The following is a 19,123-nucleotide window of genomic DNA, read 5'->3' on the forward strand; positions in this document are numbered from 1 at the left end:
ATATATATATACACACGACATGGCACATGTGCTAAAGTTAGATATACAAATTTAAAATATTACTTATTGTGAAAAATTTTGAATCTTGAATTCTTTACTTTACTTGTGGATATATACCAATGAACAATTAAGATTCCCTATCACGAACATGTCATATATATAATATACACGAACATGTCATATATATAATATACACGACATGGCACATGTGCTAAAGTTAAATATTACTTATTGTGGAAAATAAGGGGGGTTGGTAAACATATATATACATTAAATAACAAAACAAAACCCTAAAATAGAGTGAAGATGAAGTAGTACCCTAAATCCGAGAGAAAAAGTTCAGGTCACGAATCATGAATTCTTTAATCTAGAATTCTTTAATTTACTTGTGCATCACGAGTCTAGTAATTTTCAATAAATTAAAAGGTGCTTTCTCCTTGTCATTTTTCTCTTAGATTTATATCTTTCAGTACAACAATGAACTTCATTATTGTTGTTGCTTGCAAAGATGAACACAAAGACAATTTGTGCTTCTCATAATAGTTCACTACTTCACTATTGTTGTAAGATTCTACTTGCTATTGTGCTTTTTGGATTGCAGATATTATCTCACACTGAAGCATCTTCCTCAAAGTCAAAGATTGAAGTGCTTGCTGGCTTTCAAGGTCCTCTTCCTTTTGAACTTGAAACAGGGTCAGCAATCTTAACCATTTCACTTTTTCTTTTTTTAGAATATTCAATTTTAATTGCTTTAGCTTCATCTTTTTTAGTATACTAACATAATTCATTTTTAATAGATATGTGGGGTTGGGAGAAACAGATGATGACATGCAAGTGTTCTACTATTTTATCAAGTCAGAGAACAATCCTCAGAATGATCCTCTTATACTATGGTTAAGTGGTGGTCCTGGTTGCTCTTCTTTTTGTGGCCTTGTCTTACAAATAGGTAACTTTCAAATGATAACTTATTATATTTTTTTTTTGAATGTTGTTTTGACAGTTTATAATTGCATAGTTGAATATGTATATCACAAATTATCTCTTGCATTTTGATTGTAATTCTTTTATGACGTTGGTAATAATTTGAGAAAACAAAAGTGATTGACTACCCTCATATGTTTTATTCACCTTACTATAGAATCTGCTGGTCTCATCTCTACACGTCCAAACCACCTAACATGAGCTTCTACCATCAATTTTACAATAGGTGCTACCCCAACTTTCAATGTAGTCATTCTTGATTCTATCTCGTCTAGTCTTTCCACGTCCAATGCAACATTCACATCTAGGCTACACTTATTTTATCATCATGTTGGTTTTTTATCCCCCAACACTCCGTCTCATATAACATCGTAGATCTTACAGTTGTGCAATAAAATTACCCACCCCTTCAGCTTGAGCGATTCATTACTGCCCATAATGCAAGTTTTGCACCCACGAAGGACGAGCAAAACTAGCAGGCATAATCCAGACGGCGATGCAGCAACCCTTGTTCATTTGACATTGTACTCGAGCTATACAATGTGTTGCTTGTTGGCAACAACCCAACATTAACACTATTATGTAGTTGATCCATGTCATAGAGATTTGACGAAATTCTTCGTTGGTTGTTGACTACTATCACAGCCTTTTCCTTTTATCTGGGCTTGGGACCGGCTAAGATAGACAGGATTATTGCAGCCGCTTACAATGTATGTATAAATATAATTCCTATAAGAAACATTCATTAATCACATAAAATGTAGCAAACATAGACTGCACAAAATAAAATATGCATGGCTCTTTACACTGAATTTCACAGTTAACAGTTTTTTCTGATAAGTATGCATTATGCAATACTTAGGAGAACCCTCCCTTTACAACTAGCTATCAAGAGGGACAACCACTTAAATACTCCACTGAGCATTCACACTACTCAATGTAGGACTCAGGAACCCCATAATTCCGAAGGGCCTATCATAGAGTAGCGCCCTGAGAATCGATGTCTTCACGGCTGCATTCAACCTTTCTGGTTAGGGGTGATAAAAACTGAAATTTTATTAGAAAAAATAATTCCCTTAAATACGAAAAATCAGCAGAAAATCGATGTCGTGCCACCCGCCTTGTTAAAACAATATTGGTATCTACAACAAAAATTAACCAACAAAACAGAAAACTACAAATTGCAAAACCAGAAATTAAAACAGAGAATGCTATTCGTTTCAGCAGAAAACGGAGAACGTTCTTGACCAGAACTGAAAAACACAGAAAACGGAGAAAGTTACTGAAAACGCAGAAAACAGAGAACGTTCTTGACCATAACTGGAAAACACAGAAAACAGATAACGTTACTGAAAATGCAGAAAACGAAGAACGTTTAACGTTCTCTTTTTTGCAGTTTAAAGAAATTAGTTTCTAATAAAAGTAAAACCAAAATAAAGAAAGATAAGGGAAGAATAACACCAAGATTTACCTGTTCAGCCTCAATTAGTGAGACTTACATCATGGGCAAGCAAGCAAGACAATTTACTATTGAGATTTGAATTTTCAAGATTAAGCCACATCAAGATTGTTTTCTTCCTAGTATCTATCACTGTTGAGACTCAACAATACTAGTCTTTTCTTCACAATCTCTCTTTTTTACTCTTCCTTAATCTCCCTTCTCTGAATTTCTACGAATCTAATTGCACAGGTCTCTCTCTCAATCAATATTCAACAACTACAACAACCACTAGTTAAGGAAGTTTACAACTTTATTTATATGATTCAAAAGCAAACTAACTCAATTACATCCCTTATGAAGTGAAACTTAACATCAATGTGTTTAGACTTATTATGGTACACTTGATGCTTGGATAAGTGTATTAGCACTTTGACTGTGACAATAAATTGAAACACAATTCTGATTTATTCCTAGTTCTCCAATCAGTCCTTTCATCCATCTAGCTTCTTTAACACCTTTTGTAGGAGCAATGAATTCAGTTTGAGTTGTAGAAAGAGCTACCACTGACTGTGTAATTTCTCTCTAACTTACAACAGTCCTATATAGAGTGAAAACATAACAAGAAATTGATTTTTTAGTGTCCATGTTTCCAACATAATTTGAGTCCACATATCATTTGATTGGTTCCTTGTTATGATAAGTCTTTTTGAACTTTAGTCCTGCTGTCAGGGAGCCATTTAAGTACCTGATAATCCACTTGAGTGCTGACCAATGCAGTGCTTCTGGATCAGTCATAAATCTGCTGACAACATTCATTGCATAAGCCAAATTTGGCCTGCTGCAGATCATTCCATATATTATGTTGCCAACTCCACTAGCACAAGGAATGGTACTCATTCTTTGTCTTTCCTCATCAGTCTTAGGTGAGTCTTGCTTGGACAATTTGAAATTTTGTACCAAAGTAGTAACATGTTTTGCCTCATGCATTCTATATATAGTGACAACTTTCTTCAAGTAAGCAGCTTGTGAAAGAAATAATTCCCCCTTCATTATGTTTCTGTTAATGTCCATTCCTAAGATCCTCTTGGCTTCTCCAAGTTCCTTCATCTCAAATTCATTGCTAAGGTCAGATTTAAGCCTTTTAATCTGATCCTTATTTGAGTTTGCAAGGAGAGCATCATGCACAGAGGGTAATAGGCAAGTGACAATTTGTTCTTGACCATCTCCTTTCAGAATGTAAACATAATTGTCAAAGCAACATCTTTGGAAACCAGTTCTTATCATGAAATCATCAAACTTCATGTACCATTGTCTAGGACTTTGCTTTAGGCCATACAATGACTTTTTTAGAAGACAAATCTTGTTGCTGCCTTTAGCAAATCCTTTAGGTTGTTGAATATAAATGGTTTCTTCAAGATAACCATGTAGAAATGCTGTTTTGACATCCAGCTGCTGTAATTCCAAGTCTTGCGGAGTTACAATTGAAAACAGAATTATGTTTGAACAATGTTTTACAACAGGTGCAAATACTTAATTGAAATCTATTCCTTCAAACTGAGAAAATCCCTTTGCAACTAACCTTGCTTTGAACCTTATCTTATCTTGTCCTTGAATGCCTTCCTTTCTCTTGAACACCCATTTTGATCCAGTTACCCTTTGACTCTTAGGAATGTCAACCAAAGTCCAAGTTTCATTCTTTTCTAATGACTGCATCTCTTCATTCATAGCTATCATCCAAGCTTCTTTGTTTTCACTGTTAATGGCTTGTTTGTAGTTGCTTGGTTCATCTATTTCTTGGACACATGTGGAAAGTACATCCTGAGTCTAATACCTAGTTCTTTTCACCTTCATAATTTGAAATCATCTAGGCCTCTGCAGATTTATAACCAACATCAACAAGTGCAGCATTTCCAAAATCTTGAGAGTTTCTTGATTCATTTATTTCAGGGCAATCTTTCTTGAAATGTCCCTTCTTGTGACAATGGAAACATTTATACTTCCCTTCAGATTTAGTTATTGAATTTGACCTATGTTTATTCCCATTTGATCCTTTCTTGTCAGTTCTTCCTTTGGTCACAATCAGAGTTTCAACATGATTATCATTCTTGATCTCATGTCTTTTATAGCTTTCTTTTGTTCGGGTTGAGGCATGCACTTCTTCAAGAGTAATTGTTTGCTCTCTTCCAAACATAATAGTATCCTTGAGATGTTCATATGAACTTGGCAGAGCTCTAAGCAAGATCAGAGCTTTGTCTTCATCATCTAACTTGACTTCTAAATTTTCTAAATCATCAAGAATCTTATTAAAATTAGCAATTTGTACTGTAATAGGTTTTTCTTCATCCATCTTAAAAGAAAACAATTGCTGTTTCAAGAAGAGCCTATTTGAAACTGATTTAGTCATGTAGAGAGATTCAAATTTAAGCCATAAGGCTGCTGCTGTTGGTTCTCTTGCGACTTCCCTTAAAACTTTGTCTTCAAGACACAAGATGATAATATTCTTTGCTTTTTCAATCAGTTCTTTCTTTTCATGAGTAGACATTGTTGAAGGAAGAGTTGATCCACCCTTCAATGCATTCACCAAACCTAGATGTACAAGAACAACATTCATCTTTATCTTCCACAGACCAAAGTCATTTGAACCATTGAACTTTTCAATATCAAACTTTGTGGTTCCAACCATTGTTGCTCCTTCCCACAGACGACGCCAATTGTTGAAACAATATTGGAATTTGCAACAAGAATTAACCAACAAAATAGAAAACTACCAGTTGCAAAACCAGAGATTAAAACAGAGAAATGTTCTTCGTTTCAACAGAAAACGGAGAACGTTCTTATCTAGAACTGAAAAACACATAAAACAAAGAACGTTGTTAAAAATGCAAAAAACAGAAAATGTTCAACGTTCTCCTTTTTGCAGTTTAAAGAAATCAGTTGCTCAATCAAAGTAAAACCAAAATAAAGAAAGATAAGGGAAGAATAACATCAAGATTTACGTGTTTAGCCTCAATTAATGAGATCTACGTTACGGGCAAGCAAACAAGACAATTCACTATTGGGATTTGAATTTTCAAAATTAAGCCACATCAAGATTGTTCTCTTCTTAGTATCTATAATGTTGAGACTCAGCAATACTAGTCTTTTCTTCACAATCTCTCTTTTTTACTATTCCTTAATCTCTCTTCTCTGAATTTCTACGAATCTACTTGCGTAAGCTTCTCTCTCAATCAATATTCAGTAATTACAACAACCACTAGCTAAGGCAGTTTACAACTTTATTTATATGATTCAAAAGCAAACTAACTCAACTAACTATAACTACCTTTGTCATAACTAAATTGACCAAATTCAGTTATAACTAACACTTAACCATAACTAACACTTTTTATTTGATTTGAGGCATTTATTCACACGCTTCAATGCCCAAAAGCCCCAACTATTTTCAAAGGATTGATGACTTTCTAAGGCTCCCATTTTATTTATAGGCAACATGCCTTATATATATACTAATTACCTAACTAACTAAACTCTTTGTAAACTATTAACCGAACAGACTTTAACATTGCATTTGTATCCTTTTAGATTGTTCAAAACTTTGTACCAATGTCACAATAAGAAATTTGAATTTAATTTTGCACAAAAAATATAGAAAAGATGTGGCTTATTTGAAAACACAAATCAACTTGTTACATTCTTATCAAATTGAAATACAATCATATTATAGCTTATCACCAAAATTTATCCTGTTGAAAGTGATCCACTAAACAACATTCGTAGAGTGACTTTATCGTTGATTGAATGTTAATAGGTCCAATTGCATTTGAAATCAAGGAGTACGACGGGAGCGTGCCTAGTTTGGTCTTGAGGCCACAATCCTGGACTAAGGTTTTCATATATTTCTTTCCATGATTTAATTATTGCAGGTTGATTTACTGCTAATAATGTTGATGATGATATTTTGGTTAGGCATCAAACATTATTTTTGTAGATTTGCCACTTGGAACTGGTTTCTCATATGCAAAAAATGTAACTGCTCACCGAAGCGACTGGAAATTAGTTCACCATACACATCAATTTCTTAGGAAGGTATATTCATTATGCTATTTACTATGTTACTATTATTGTTATATTTCCTGTCACACTTTTATTTTGTGATTATTATTTACTTTATGAGAATCAATATTCATCATGTTACTATTCATGTTACTATTGTCGTATCGAGTTTAATTGTCATGCATTACCAGAGTAGAAAATTGTACACCGTCAGCACATCGCAACTATTCATGGACATGATTTTAGACTTAGATATGGTAAAAGTCAAACATCTCTAATGATCAACGGTTGTGATTGACTGACAATGTTAAAACTAAAAACTTTATGTTGACCATGTATATAAATTAAATTCTTGGCATATTTCCTATCACACTTTTATTTTTCTGTGTTTATTGTTTACTTTAGGAGAACCATTTCCTAACTATGGTTCAAAATAAGTTAAGTTCTTTTGATCAATTTTTTATAAACTGCAACATTGATTTGTATTTGTAGTGGTTGATTGATCACCCTGAATTTCTTTCAAATAAATTCTACATTGGAGCTGATTCATACTCAGGCATTCCTATCCCCGCCGTTGTTCAAGAGATTTCAAATGGTAAGAAATTATAAATTGCTCAATTTCTTTATATTCACCGTCCATGAGTCGGTCTTCAAATCTCATTTAAGATAATTGTAAAATTACTATCAGTGTCGTCGTTATTAATGATGATTTCCATTTTTCGTTTTTTAATCAATTTAATCCTTCTACTCTAATACATTGATTATTTGCATTCTTCTTTGAAAGTGAGCAAAGAAAAAAAAATTAGCAGTATATTAATAGCTGACTGATATTTTTCCATTTCTTTGATTACCAGGAAATGAAAAAGGTCTCCAACCATTGATAAATCTCCAGGTTTCCAATCACAATTGTTTCTTCTACTAGATTACTACCGACGAAAAAATAATCTAGAAAGGGTTTTTTCGAAACCACAAATATCTTTGTTTGCATAGATCTTGTTATATGCACTATGAAGTCTAAATCAATCTTAACATTTTTAGGGATATTTGCTGGGGAACCCCATAACAACACGAAATGAAAAAAACGATCAAATCCCATATGTTCACCAAATGGGACTCATCTCTGATGAACTCTACGCGGTAATATTAATATGAATTTAATCTGTATATACAGATAATGTAAATGCATACAGTCACATCTTTGTTGGAATTAATTTACTAATTAATCAATACAGGACATGCTCATGTAAAAGATTATAACTATAATTATACTATATTACCTAAGCCAAATAGATATAGAGCATGCATATAATTAGGATATTAAAGCTCTGGCCCATTATTTCATTATTTTTTGTGGGCTTAGGAACTTAGACCCCTAATATTTTGTTAATTTTGAGATTTTTTTCTTGAAAAATTTTCGAAATTTATTTTTATCAAATAAATATCGAAAAAAAATTAAAAAAACTTTTTTGTTCTCAAAAAAATTTTAAATCGAAATTTTTTTTCAAAAAATTGTCAATTTTTTTTTGAAAAAGTGGGCCTATAGACCCACAAAATTTTAGGGGTTTTTAACTATGAAATTATTTGGTTCCTCCAACATGTGGACTGGGGCCATTAATTAGTGGGTTTGTCAAATTGACAGCTCTACACAGTTATTGTGAATTTCTGATAGTAATTATAGCATCTCATCTATAAACAAAAAAAACCAATTGTTGTGCAATTATATTTAATGAATGAAGTTATGCTTAATGATCTACCATTATCTATTGACAGTCACTACAGAGAAATTGCAAAGGAGAGTATATTGATGTGGATTCCAAAAATGAGTTGTGTTTAAGAGATGTCCAGTATTTTCAAGAGGCAAGTAATACACCATCTCATTTTTATCATGACAATCCCTTCAGTTCTCTCTTGTTATCAACTCAACTAGGGTATGTTTGTTACAGACTTTTCGTAAAAAATCACTTTTTTTAAATAAAATAATTATTTTTATTTGTTTGATATAGTTTTTTAAATTATTGAATGTCAAAGTCATTATTTTTTGAATCTGTAACAAAGGGCCAAAATCACGTTGTTTGATATACAGTTATACTATTATTTTGTATCTTCAGTGCCTTTCAGGAATTAATAAACACAACATTTTGGGTCCCTTGTGTAAAGATGATGAGCATCTGTGGAGAAGATATTTAACTCAAGACATGAAGACATTTAGTTCTCATCTCAAAGTGCCTGAATTAAACTGCCAAGTAATATTTTATTTAAATATAATTTTAATTCTTACAATTGTGACTTTTTTTAATTTTAATTTCTATATATATTTTTTTTCAAAACAGTCTCTGCAAATTCTTAAGTTGTTGTTTTTAGTGGCTGATGTTAGTTTATTGGACCACGTGGCGTAATTTTATTGGATCACATATGATGTTAGAAACTAAAAGCAATAATTTTTTAATATGTAGAGACTAAATCTGTTGAAGTTGTGGAATTTTAGAGAAAAGTAGAAGAGAAAATAATAAGGGTTTGAATATTATTGATAATAGCTTTATGCTAACTTGATTACAAATACTAATATCTATTTATAGAGAAACGTACGCTTAATCCTAAATCAGTAATAAATTATAATAATAATAATGAGATATTCTAAGATATCTCTATGATTATAAATTGATCTTAGGAAATAACTCAAGATAATATAATATAATATAATATAATAGATATTATAAAATATTTTTTAATATTCTGACACTCCACCTCAAGCTAAAGCTTACTACAAGAAAACAATGTTTTGCTCCACAAAATAATAAAAAAGATGGAAAGGCAACTCAGGGATGCATGTGAAAGTCGGAGAAAATTGTTATAAAATATAGCTTAACCAGATAGCCTGATTGATCATCAGCCTGAGAGAAATTCATGACAAGCAATTGAATAAAGCAAGTTCTGTTCTTCTAAAAAACTGCATTTGGAAGCTTCAAACAAATAATAACGGAGACTTAAAATATTAAAACTTGAATTTGCTTCAAGGAAAGAGATGCATGCTTCAGGTAGAGAAAGGCAAGGCCAGTACATCTCTGACAAAGATGGGCTAATGTATCTGAGACAAATTGCCAAGATAAAGTGAGTCATGAAAATAAAAGACACCGTCAAAATAACTATCAACGGAGGAAGAAGTCATCTCTAATATGATTCATATGTGGGAAAAGAGACACGACCAGAATGATTGTCAGTGGAAATATAAGCCACTGTTATAATCTATTAGTAAGAACTAAATTGCATGACAAACACCAAAGAAGAAGCAGCGCGACTCTAACGAAACGAAGCCATGATCGATCAATGGAGTGAGAAAGTGCGTCCAAAACAGGAGAGAAAACGGTTGTTTGAACAAGGACGCATATTTTCGTTGATCAAAATTCAAACCGAGAAAGGTCGCGTCGTAAACGATTGTTGAACCGAGGCAAGACAAACCGAGAAAGGTCACGTCGTAAACGATTGTCGAACCAGATACCTTTGACCTCCTCTACAAGTGGACTTATCAGTTGCATTGACCATATAGCCTTCGGGTACGGTATGACAGCATCATAGTATTTTTGAAAGTGATCCTGAGATGAATCAGCAACTGATGTCAAAGCAGTTAAAGCTCCCTCTTGCACCATTTGTTTACCATTCTGAAGAAATACAGGCAGTTTGCTAACTATTCCATTCAAGTATGGTGTTAAAATATCAGGTGTGCAATTCTCACTGAAGTTGAGCAGAGCTGAAGCAGCATGAGTCTCTACACGAGGATTCTGAAAATCATCCATCGCAGCAGCTAGGGCTGGCAACACCCCCTGATGATATTGAACTTGCAAATATGGACCCAAATCAGTATACGGTTGCCCAATTGCATTAATAGCTGCCCACCTTACATGAGCGTGCTGATTAGGAAATGAATTCAATACCATAGCCACCACTTGCTCCAAATTCTTTATCATGACCTTTGAGTATCCTTCAGCTATCTGAGCAAGTGCAATCAATGCAGCAAGACATTTTTGCCACTCAGGTGCAGCCAAATATGAAAGTAATTGTTCAGAAGCAACAGGAACAATCGTATTTCCTCCCAAAGATATAGATAACATATCCAAACATTCATGTCCAACACTTTAATTGCTAGTTTCACCAGAATCTTCATCCTCAGTCTCCGCAGTGTGCCAAGCAGGATCATCCTCAATATCCAAAAGCATTTTCATTAGAATCGCAAACAACCTGCTAGTAAACTGCGACATCTTCCTCCTCATACCAGAAGCACACTCCCTCGCTTCAGCGAGAGTTATCACAAACTGCTCAAAGGGTTGTTTTTTTGCAACAGCCTTCAATGCCCCAGCCTCAATTAGTTTAAAGTGATCATCATTCAATCCTGAGTCACCACAAAAAGCATCATAATAGAATCCCTCTCCTCTTGTAGTACACGGCCCAATGCAAATCTTGCATACTTACTCCGTCTCATGTGACTGGCCAAGAATGTGAGCACTAGAATGCCAAAAAGTGTCACGTCCATCATCATCAAACCTAAAAATATGAAGTTGAGAATCCTCTTCAAGAGGACGAGTCATATCCCAAAGAACACAATTAACCTTAGCAATAAGAGCATTATTGGCCAAACTCTTTGAGATTTCACGAGCAATGTCCAAATGAGTAGTTTGCCATTTCTTTCCTTCCTTCACGTCTCCATCAGGAAGCGTTACCTTAATCAGATCAGGAGATGGGGGAAGCAAGCGAATCTGCTGCTCCTCTTGAATTGATTTGAAGATACAAACGCGCTTAGGGATTGAGGCGGCTAGGTAGGGTTCATCCTTTGCGTGAACAACCATGGCGGCAGCGGCGGTGGCTGAATACAAATAGAAACGAGCAGCAGCGGCAGAGGTAGATGAATAGAAACGCTTAGTGATTTTTTGAAGGAGCGAAGTCAAAGGTGGTCGTTTGCCGGAAATAGTGACGGCGACAGTAGCGAACTGAACGAAAACGAGTGAAACTAGTGTCGTTTGAGAAAAAAAAAATATCACGTTGAAAAAGAAAAACTATAATTATATTCCCTAACGGTTGGAAACTGTTGGAAAAAACCAGAGATAATTAGCGATAATTATCTCAATAATACGGAATAATTTTTTCCCCCACTTATGCAGATAAATGACCAAACAGATACAATTCCATAGAGCAAAAATAATTGGCAGAAAATTAAATGAGACAAACACAATTTTTAACGTGGAAAACTTCCCTCAAATTCAGAGAATAAAAACCACGGGATCTAGTCCAGTAAAAACTTTCCACTATAATAATTAATGGGTACACCAGAGTCTTCCTAATAACACTAGGGAACATTAATCAACAATAACCTTATAACAATCTTCCACTAAAGTGGGTATGCCAAATTAACTCTCAGAGAAGATAAAACTACTCAAACTATATATTAAAGTAACAAACTCAATGGTAGGAATAACATACTAAATTTGTAGATCAAACGGAACAAGTTTGCTACACACCTGTTACCACTACCGGAATCAAACCCTTATTTTTTTTCTCTGGCAACTGTTCTCTTTTTTCATTCATCATATCTAAAATAGGGATTTCAAATCCCTTTGATTTCCTTCACATGGGCCTAGTCCAATAATACCTTTTTTTTTTTTATTTCAATAATAATAATAATAAAACTAGTGGGTTCCACTTAGGGAGTGGAACCACCTAACAAATCTCCCCCTCAAGTGGGAAGATACTGATCAACCATGCCAGTTTTCTTTCTACAGCATATCATCTTCGACACAGGCAAGATCTTCATCATCATATCTGAACCATTCTCATCAATATAAATCTTTTCAATTAAAAGTGACTTTGTTTCCAGTGCATTTCGTATCCAATGATACCGCACTTCAATATGCTTTGACTTTGCATGAAAAGTCGGATTCTTGCTGAGATGGATCACACTCTGACTGTCACAGAATAACACAAACTTGTCTTGCTTGAGGCCTAACTCATGTAGGAATTTCTTCATCCACAAGAGTTCTTTGGAAGCTTCAGTTGCTGCAATGTACTCAGATTCAGTAGTGGATATTGTAGTCTTGATTAACAAGACACAGCTCCCCCTGCAAATGTCATCATATAACCAAAAGTAGATTTTCTAAAATCAAGATCACCTGCCATATCTGCATCTGTGTAGCCATCCAACACAGATTCACCACCTCCATAGCATAAACACACTTTGGAAGTGCCTCTGAGGTATCAGAGAATCCACTTCACTGCTTGCCAATTATCTTTACTAGGATTAGAGAGAAACTGACTAACAACTCCAACTACATGAGAAATATTTGGCCTTGTGCATACCATATGATACATCAAACTACCAATTGCGGATGCATAAGGAACCTTTTTCATCTCTTCTTTGTCTTTCTCACTTGTAGGACATTTATCAGAATTCAATTTAAAATAAATAGCAAGTGGAGTATTAACAGGTTTGCAATTGCTCATGTTAAACCTCTCTAACACCTTCTCAATATAATTGTGTTGAGACAACCACAATTTATTATTCTTTCTGTCACGAGTGATTCTCATACCTAGAATTTGCTTTGCAGGACCCAAGCCTTTCATTGCAGAAGACTTGTTCAAATCTTTCTTTAAAGATTGAATCTTCTTAGTATCATGACCAACAATCAACATGTTATCCACAATCCACATATAATAAGAGAATAATATAATCACCATCAGAGAATTTCTTGATAAATACACAATGGTTAGAAGTAGTTTTACCATACCCATGTTTCTCCATGAAAGAATCAAATTTCTTGTATCGTTGTCGAGATGCTTGTTTGAGCCCATACAAGCTTTTCTTTAATTTGCACACAAGCTGCTCTTTACCTTTGACTTCGAAACCCTCTGGTTGCTCCATATAGATCTCTTCCTCCAAATCACCATGAAGGAATGCAGTTTTCACATCAAGTTGTTCAACTTCTAGGTTCAAACTAGCTGCTAACCTAAACACAACTCAGATAGAGGATATCTTCACCATAGGTAAAAAAATTTCATCAATGTCAATACCTTTTATTTGATTAAAATCTTTCACAACCAATCTTGCTTTGTATCTTGGTTGAGAACTATTCTCTTCTGCCTTTATCTTGTATACCCATTTGTTCTTGAGTGCTTTTCTACCATTAGGCAACTTTACCAAATCAAATGTGTGATTCTCATGCAAGGAAGTCATCTCTTCTTGCATGACCTTCAACCACTTTTCTTTATCAACATTTGTAATAACTTCTTGATAATACTTTGGCTCTCCACTATCAGTGATCATCACATACTCATGTGGAGGATATCTTTGAGAAGATTGACGTTCTCTAGTAGATTTTCTCAACTCAAACTCGATTGGTGGCTTAACTGGAATCTGCTCATCATGGTGAGGTACATGATCATCAGTTACATTCTCATCATCTACCTGTATATCTCCCCCATTAATAAGAGTTTATGTAGGGAGCTTAGGCGCAACATCAATATAACTTATGGAATTTGGTTTCTGTTTTTCAGCTTTATCAAAATCTTCAACAGTCTGGTCTTTAAGAAATATCACATCTCGGCTTCTGATAATTTTCTTGTCAATTGGATCTCACAATCTATAACCAAATTCTTCATCATCATAACCGACGAATATACTCTGTTTAGATTTACTATCAAGCTTGGGCCTCTCATCTCTTGGAACGTGAACAAAACATCTGCAGCCAAAAACTCTCAAATGACGGTAAGAGACATTTTCCCTGTCCACACTCTATTTGGAACATCACCATCAAGTGGAATAGAAGGAGAAAGATTATTCAAATCCAATGCAGTTTTCATTGCTTCACCTCAAAAGGATTTCGATAATTTTGCATGAGAGAGCATACATCTGATTCTGTCATTAATCGTACGATTCATTCTCTCTGCAACACCATTATGTTGAGGTGTCTTTGGAACTGCTTTCTCAAACTTGATTCCATGTTCTCTACAATACTCCTCAAATGGACCTCTGTATTTACCACCGTTATCTAATCGAACACATTTCAATTTCCTTCCTTTTTCTCTTTCAACACTTGCATAAAAATGCTTGAAGACTCCAAATACCTGGTCTTTAGATTTCAAAGGAAAAACCCACACTTTTCTAGAGTGGTCGTCAATAAAAGTAACAAAATATGATGCACCACCAAGAGATTGACTTTCTATCATACAAACGTCAGTATGAACTAAATCAAGAATATTTTGTCTCCTATGAGGACCAGTATTATGAAAAGAAACTCTATGTTGTTTTCCAGCAAAACAATGGGTGCAAGTTTTTAGAGACGTACCTTTCACAGGAAAAAAGTTTTTCTTCGCAAGTATGTTGAGTCTTTTCTCACTCAAGTGATCGAGGCGCATATGCCATAAATCAGAAGATGCATCTTCAATTGCATTCACTTCTTCCTTGCATAACTTCGTAGGCATCCTATAGAGAGAAGTGAAACTTTGCTCCTTTGCAACCACTAGGGACCCTTTGGTGATTTTACATATACCACCATCACCGAAGTAAGTGTGATAACTATCAATATCCAAGGCTTTCACCGAAATCAAATTGAGACGAATATTAGGTACATGTCTAACATTCTTCAATTGAAGTTTGCAACCAATCCCAATTTCAACCCAAACATCTCCCATACCGATAATTTTACATACTCCTTCATCTCCCATTTTTACCATGCCAAAATCACCAGCATTGTAAGATGAGAAGAAATCACGCCTTGGAGTAACATGATATGAGGCATCCAAATCAATAATCCAAGTTGAATCCTAACATGCAAAGTTTGTGGAATTATCATAACAAACAATGTAGACATTATTAACAAATGCAATTGTTGTTGTATCTTTATCATTTTTCTTCTCTTTGTCTTCATATTTTATCTCTTTTCCTTGATTGATCTCTTTTAAGGAACCTGCAATTTCTTTTTATGTGACCTGCTTTGCCACAATGATAGCATATCACTTCTTTTCTAGTTCTCGACTTGCTTCTTGACTTGCTACAACTTTCAGAGTTGTCGCGTCTATGGAAGTTTCTAGATTGACTTCTTCCTCGTGACTCTGTAACTAGTGCGTCTGACTTTGAGGAAGAACCAATCAAATTACGTTCCTTTCTTCGAGCTTCTTTGTTCAACATGCTCTCTTTAACTGTTGACATTTTCAACTTTCCACTTGGAGCTGAATTGGTCAATGTCACAACAACGACTTTCCAATTATCAGGCAAGGAACTCAACAATAACAACGCTTGCAACTCATCATCTAATTTAATTTCTGCGGTTGTCAACTGATTCACTGTATTCTAAAAAATACTCATATGCTCTGCCATTGAATCCCCATATTTGTATTTTATATTCACCAGCTTTCGAATCAAGAATGCTTTAATTTGCACATTTTTTCGTTCATATTGTCGTTTGAGGGAAAAAATATCACGTTGGAAAAGAAAAACTATAATTATATTCCTTAACGGTTGGGAACTGTTTGGAAAAATCAGAGATAATTCCTCAGTGGTAGGAATAACATACTAAAGTTGTAGATCAAACGGAGCAAGTTTGCTACACATCTGTTACCACCACCGGAACCAAACCCTAATTTTTCTTCTCTGACAACCGTTCTCTTTTTTCATTCATCACATCTAAAATAGGGATTTCAACAATCCCTTTTATTTCCTTCACATAGGCCTAGCCCAACAATACCTTTTTTTTTTTCTTTTCTTTCTTTTATTTCAATAATAATAATACTAATAATAATACTAATACTAATAAAACTAGCGGGTTCCATTTGGGGAGTGAGTCCACCCGACAGGAACTTAGAAGCGGAACAACGACAAGATTGTTCAAGGAAGATCTAGCTTCTGATACCATGTTGAAGTTGTGTAATTTTAGAGAAAAGGAGAAGAGAAAATAATAAGGGTTTGAATATTATTTATAATAGTTTTATGCTAACTTGATTACAAAAGACTTAATACTAATCTCTATTCATAGAGAAACATACACTTAATCTTAAATCAGGAATAAATCATAATAATAATGAGAGATATTCTAAGATATCTCTATGATTATAAATTGATTTTAGAAAATAACTCAAGATACTCTAATATAATATAATAGATATTATAAAATATTTTTTAATATTCTAACAAAATCCAAACAATAAAACTTACAGGGATTACGACGCTATAATTTTACATACTAAAATTATATTTAAACTTTTTTTTTCATAACTTGTCTAACATGAAGCTTAACACATAATTTTAGTCCATAATGTTTCAAATTTGATATTCTCTTTGATTATGTTGTAGATTTATGGTTCTTACCTTGCCATTAAATGGGCTAATGACGAGCTCGTTCGCAAGTCATTGCATATTCGAGAGGTTTGATACGATCAACATATAAACTCATTATATCCAGTTATTTTGTAATGCTTCATCACAAATGAAAAATAAATACTTTCGTCAATGTTACATTACAAATATTTTTGTATTTGAGTCGAATGCATATATTAATGTACATAGCTTTGAGCACTGCAGGGAACCATTGGAAAATGGGAACGCTGTTACAGTAGTGATTTTGAGAAAAATATTTCGGATAGTTTTGAGTTTCATGCAAACCTAAGCAAAAAAGGATACCGCTCTTTGATATACAGGTGAAGATTTTCCTTTTAACGTAGTGCTCAAATTACAGGTGTGATGTGATGTCTTTGCAGAAATTTTGAAATCTACAATATTGCAGCCGCAATTAATGTTGCAAACTCTAATGTAGTGTGTATTTCTTTTAAAACTGGTGTACACTACGTAGTGTTTTTCTTTAATTTGACTCCACTACACTAAAGTTTACATTTTTCTTTAGAAGGTGAAGTAATCTTAGCTGGAATAGACTTAGAGTATCCAAGTTCGAAATTGACCAAAACAATCTTTCGCCAAATGTTACTTACTCCAGCTAAGAATTATTGACACCTTTTCTCTACCAATTGAATGGTTAAGACCAAAAAACTGTTAATAAGAAAATCAATTACTGATATTACAATACATTCATGATTTATTATGCAAGTGATAGTAACATCAACAATGACATTTTCATCATTATGCACATGCTAGTAGCGATTTTTTTATGGAAACTCCTCTGTTGATGCAGTGGGGATCATGATGTTGTTGTACCTTTCACGTCTACTCAAGCATGGATAAGGGCTCTAAACTACTCTATTGTGGATGATTGGAGACCATGGTTTGTAAATGGTCAAGTGGGAGGGTAAGTATGATATTTAAATATAATAGATATTACTCTTTTAAGAATAAACTTTAAACAAAAAAAGTTACTGTATAGAATCCAAATTTTCAATCACATACATCAACTTTTGCTAGTATTTCTTCAGGAAGCTATAATTTTTAATCAGTTGAAATCGAGTTGTTGAGGCTCAATCAAACTCATTTGATCTTAACACGTATCTTAATATTAACCAATAATTTGTCATTAATACAGATACACAAGGACTTACTCGAATCAAATGACGTTCGCAACTGTGAAGGTAAAGAAATTACAAATAAAATACTCAATTTGGTGAAGTACTTGAGATTGTGCAAATTCATATATAAATTTTTGTGTAATTAATTGCAGGGTTCAGGACATACAGCTCCTGAGTACACTCCAGAGCAATGTTTTGCTATGTTCACTAGGTGGATATCTTATTTGCCTTTGTAAATTAACAATTAAAATGTCTTCAATCTGGTTATCAATGAGATGTTCATTTTTCGACGATGCACTTTTTTAAATTATCAGTATTTAAAAATTGTGTACTATTTTGTCTTTAATTATAATCACATTTTTGAAGAAAAAAAATTGTCTCTAAATATAATCTTTTTTCACATTACTAGATGTATTTATTATTTCTTTTTCCAAAAATACCTCTTATCAATTCTACTAATTTATCTCATAAAACGAAAAGTCAAATTAAATATATCCATACAATACATAAAATTAACAAATTAAATTAATTACTTATTTTCTTAATATAATTATAATTAAAAACTTATAATTAAGGCAAAATACTATGCTTTTTAATATGGTATATTCCATAGTCTTATAGGGAATAGAATGAAAAATAAATTTTGATTTCTATATAATAAATAACAGATTCGTTTTACTAATTAAAAATCATAAAACTCTTCATTACCAATCAACATAGATGCTTATAATTGAGGACATAAAGTATATGTTTATAAAAATGTAAGAAGGATTAGTATGATAATTAATCTTTCTTGTTGTACTATTGAGGACATAGAGGGATGCAAAGAATAATGTTCAGGTGGCTTTAAAAAATTTAGAGCATATCTTGGGAAAAAGATGCTTATATCCATTTTTTTATTTTTTATTCCTCAAATGCCCTACTCTGAAATAATATTCCCTGAATGCCCTACTTTTTCGTTCCAACAGGAAGTTGTTTCCTGGGGAAGCTACCTTCTGAAGAGGAAATTTTTTTATGCTAATAGGGGGTCGTTTCCTGGGGAAGCGACCTCCCACTGGGTTGGTTTTTTTTTTGTTATATTTTAAAGTTAGTTTATTATTAGAATTCCAACCTATAAAAAAAAAAAAAAAAAAAAAAAACAACCCAAGGGGGGGGCCT

General features: G+C 33.6%; 1 protein-coding gene and 1 pseudogene across 4 annotated transcripts; one reads left to right on the forward strand and one right to left on the reverse strand.

Moving 5' to 3' along the window:
• Positions 1-265: 265 nt before the first annotated feature.
• LOC101489330 (serine carboxypeptidase-like 11) lies at positions 266-18,258 on the forward strand. Of its 4 annotated transcripts, none has more exons than XM_012717484.3 (15): positions 266-426; positions 602-693; positions 798-946; positions 6,231-6,307; positions 6,389-6,508; positions 6,968-7,070; positions 7,330-7,367; positions 7,514-7,612; positions 8,246-8,332; positions 8,584-8,718; positions 16,806-16,877; positions 17,034-17,149; positions 17,638-17,751; positions 17,983-18,028; positions 18,118-18,258. In XM_012717484.3, the coding sequence occupies exons 3-15, from the start codon at positions 829-831 to the stop codon at positions 18,199-18,201; spliced, it is 1,209 nt and encodes a 402-aa protein (XP_012572938.1). In that variant the 5' UTR covers positions 266-426; positions 602-693; positions 798-828; the 3' UTR covers positions 18,202-18,258. The 4 variants fall into 4 exon arrangements, with proteins under 4 accessions (XP_012572938.1, XP_012572939.1, XP_027192059.1 ...); XM_012717485.3 differs by having other exon boundaries at positions 299-343; XM_012717483.3 differs by lacking the exon at positions 266-426 and having other exon boundaries at positions 459-693.
• On the reverse strand, positions 10,606-12,049 carry LOC113787259 (threonine--tRNA ligase, mitochondrial 1-like; annotated as a pseudogene).
• Positions 18,259-19,123: the final 865 nt, after the last annotated feature.

This window comes from Cicer arietinum, chromosome 6 (genome assembly GCF_000331145.2).
Source record: "Cicer arietinum cultivar CDC Frontier isolate Library 1 chromosome 6, Cicar.CDCFrontier_v2.0, whole genome shotgun sequence".
Classification (NCBI taxonomy): Eukaryota; Viridiplantae; Streptophyta; class Magnoliopsida; order Fabales; family Fabaceae; genus Cicer; species Cicer arietinum.

Bases quoted from the DNA above. Each gene is read 5' to 3' on its own strand.
- LOC101489330 (XM_012717483.3), top strand. From the start codon at position 509: ATGAACACAAAGACAATTTGTGCTTCTCATAATAGTTCACTACTTCAC. The intron at 8,719-16,805 runs GTAATATTTTAT...ATTATGTTGTAG, and splicing joins TGCCTGAATTAAACTGCCAA to ATTTATGGTTCTTACCTTGC. The intron at 18,029-18,117 runs GTAAAGAAATTA...AATTAATTGCAG, and splicing joins TGACGTTCGCAACTGTGAAG to GGTTCAGGACATACAGCTCC.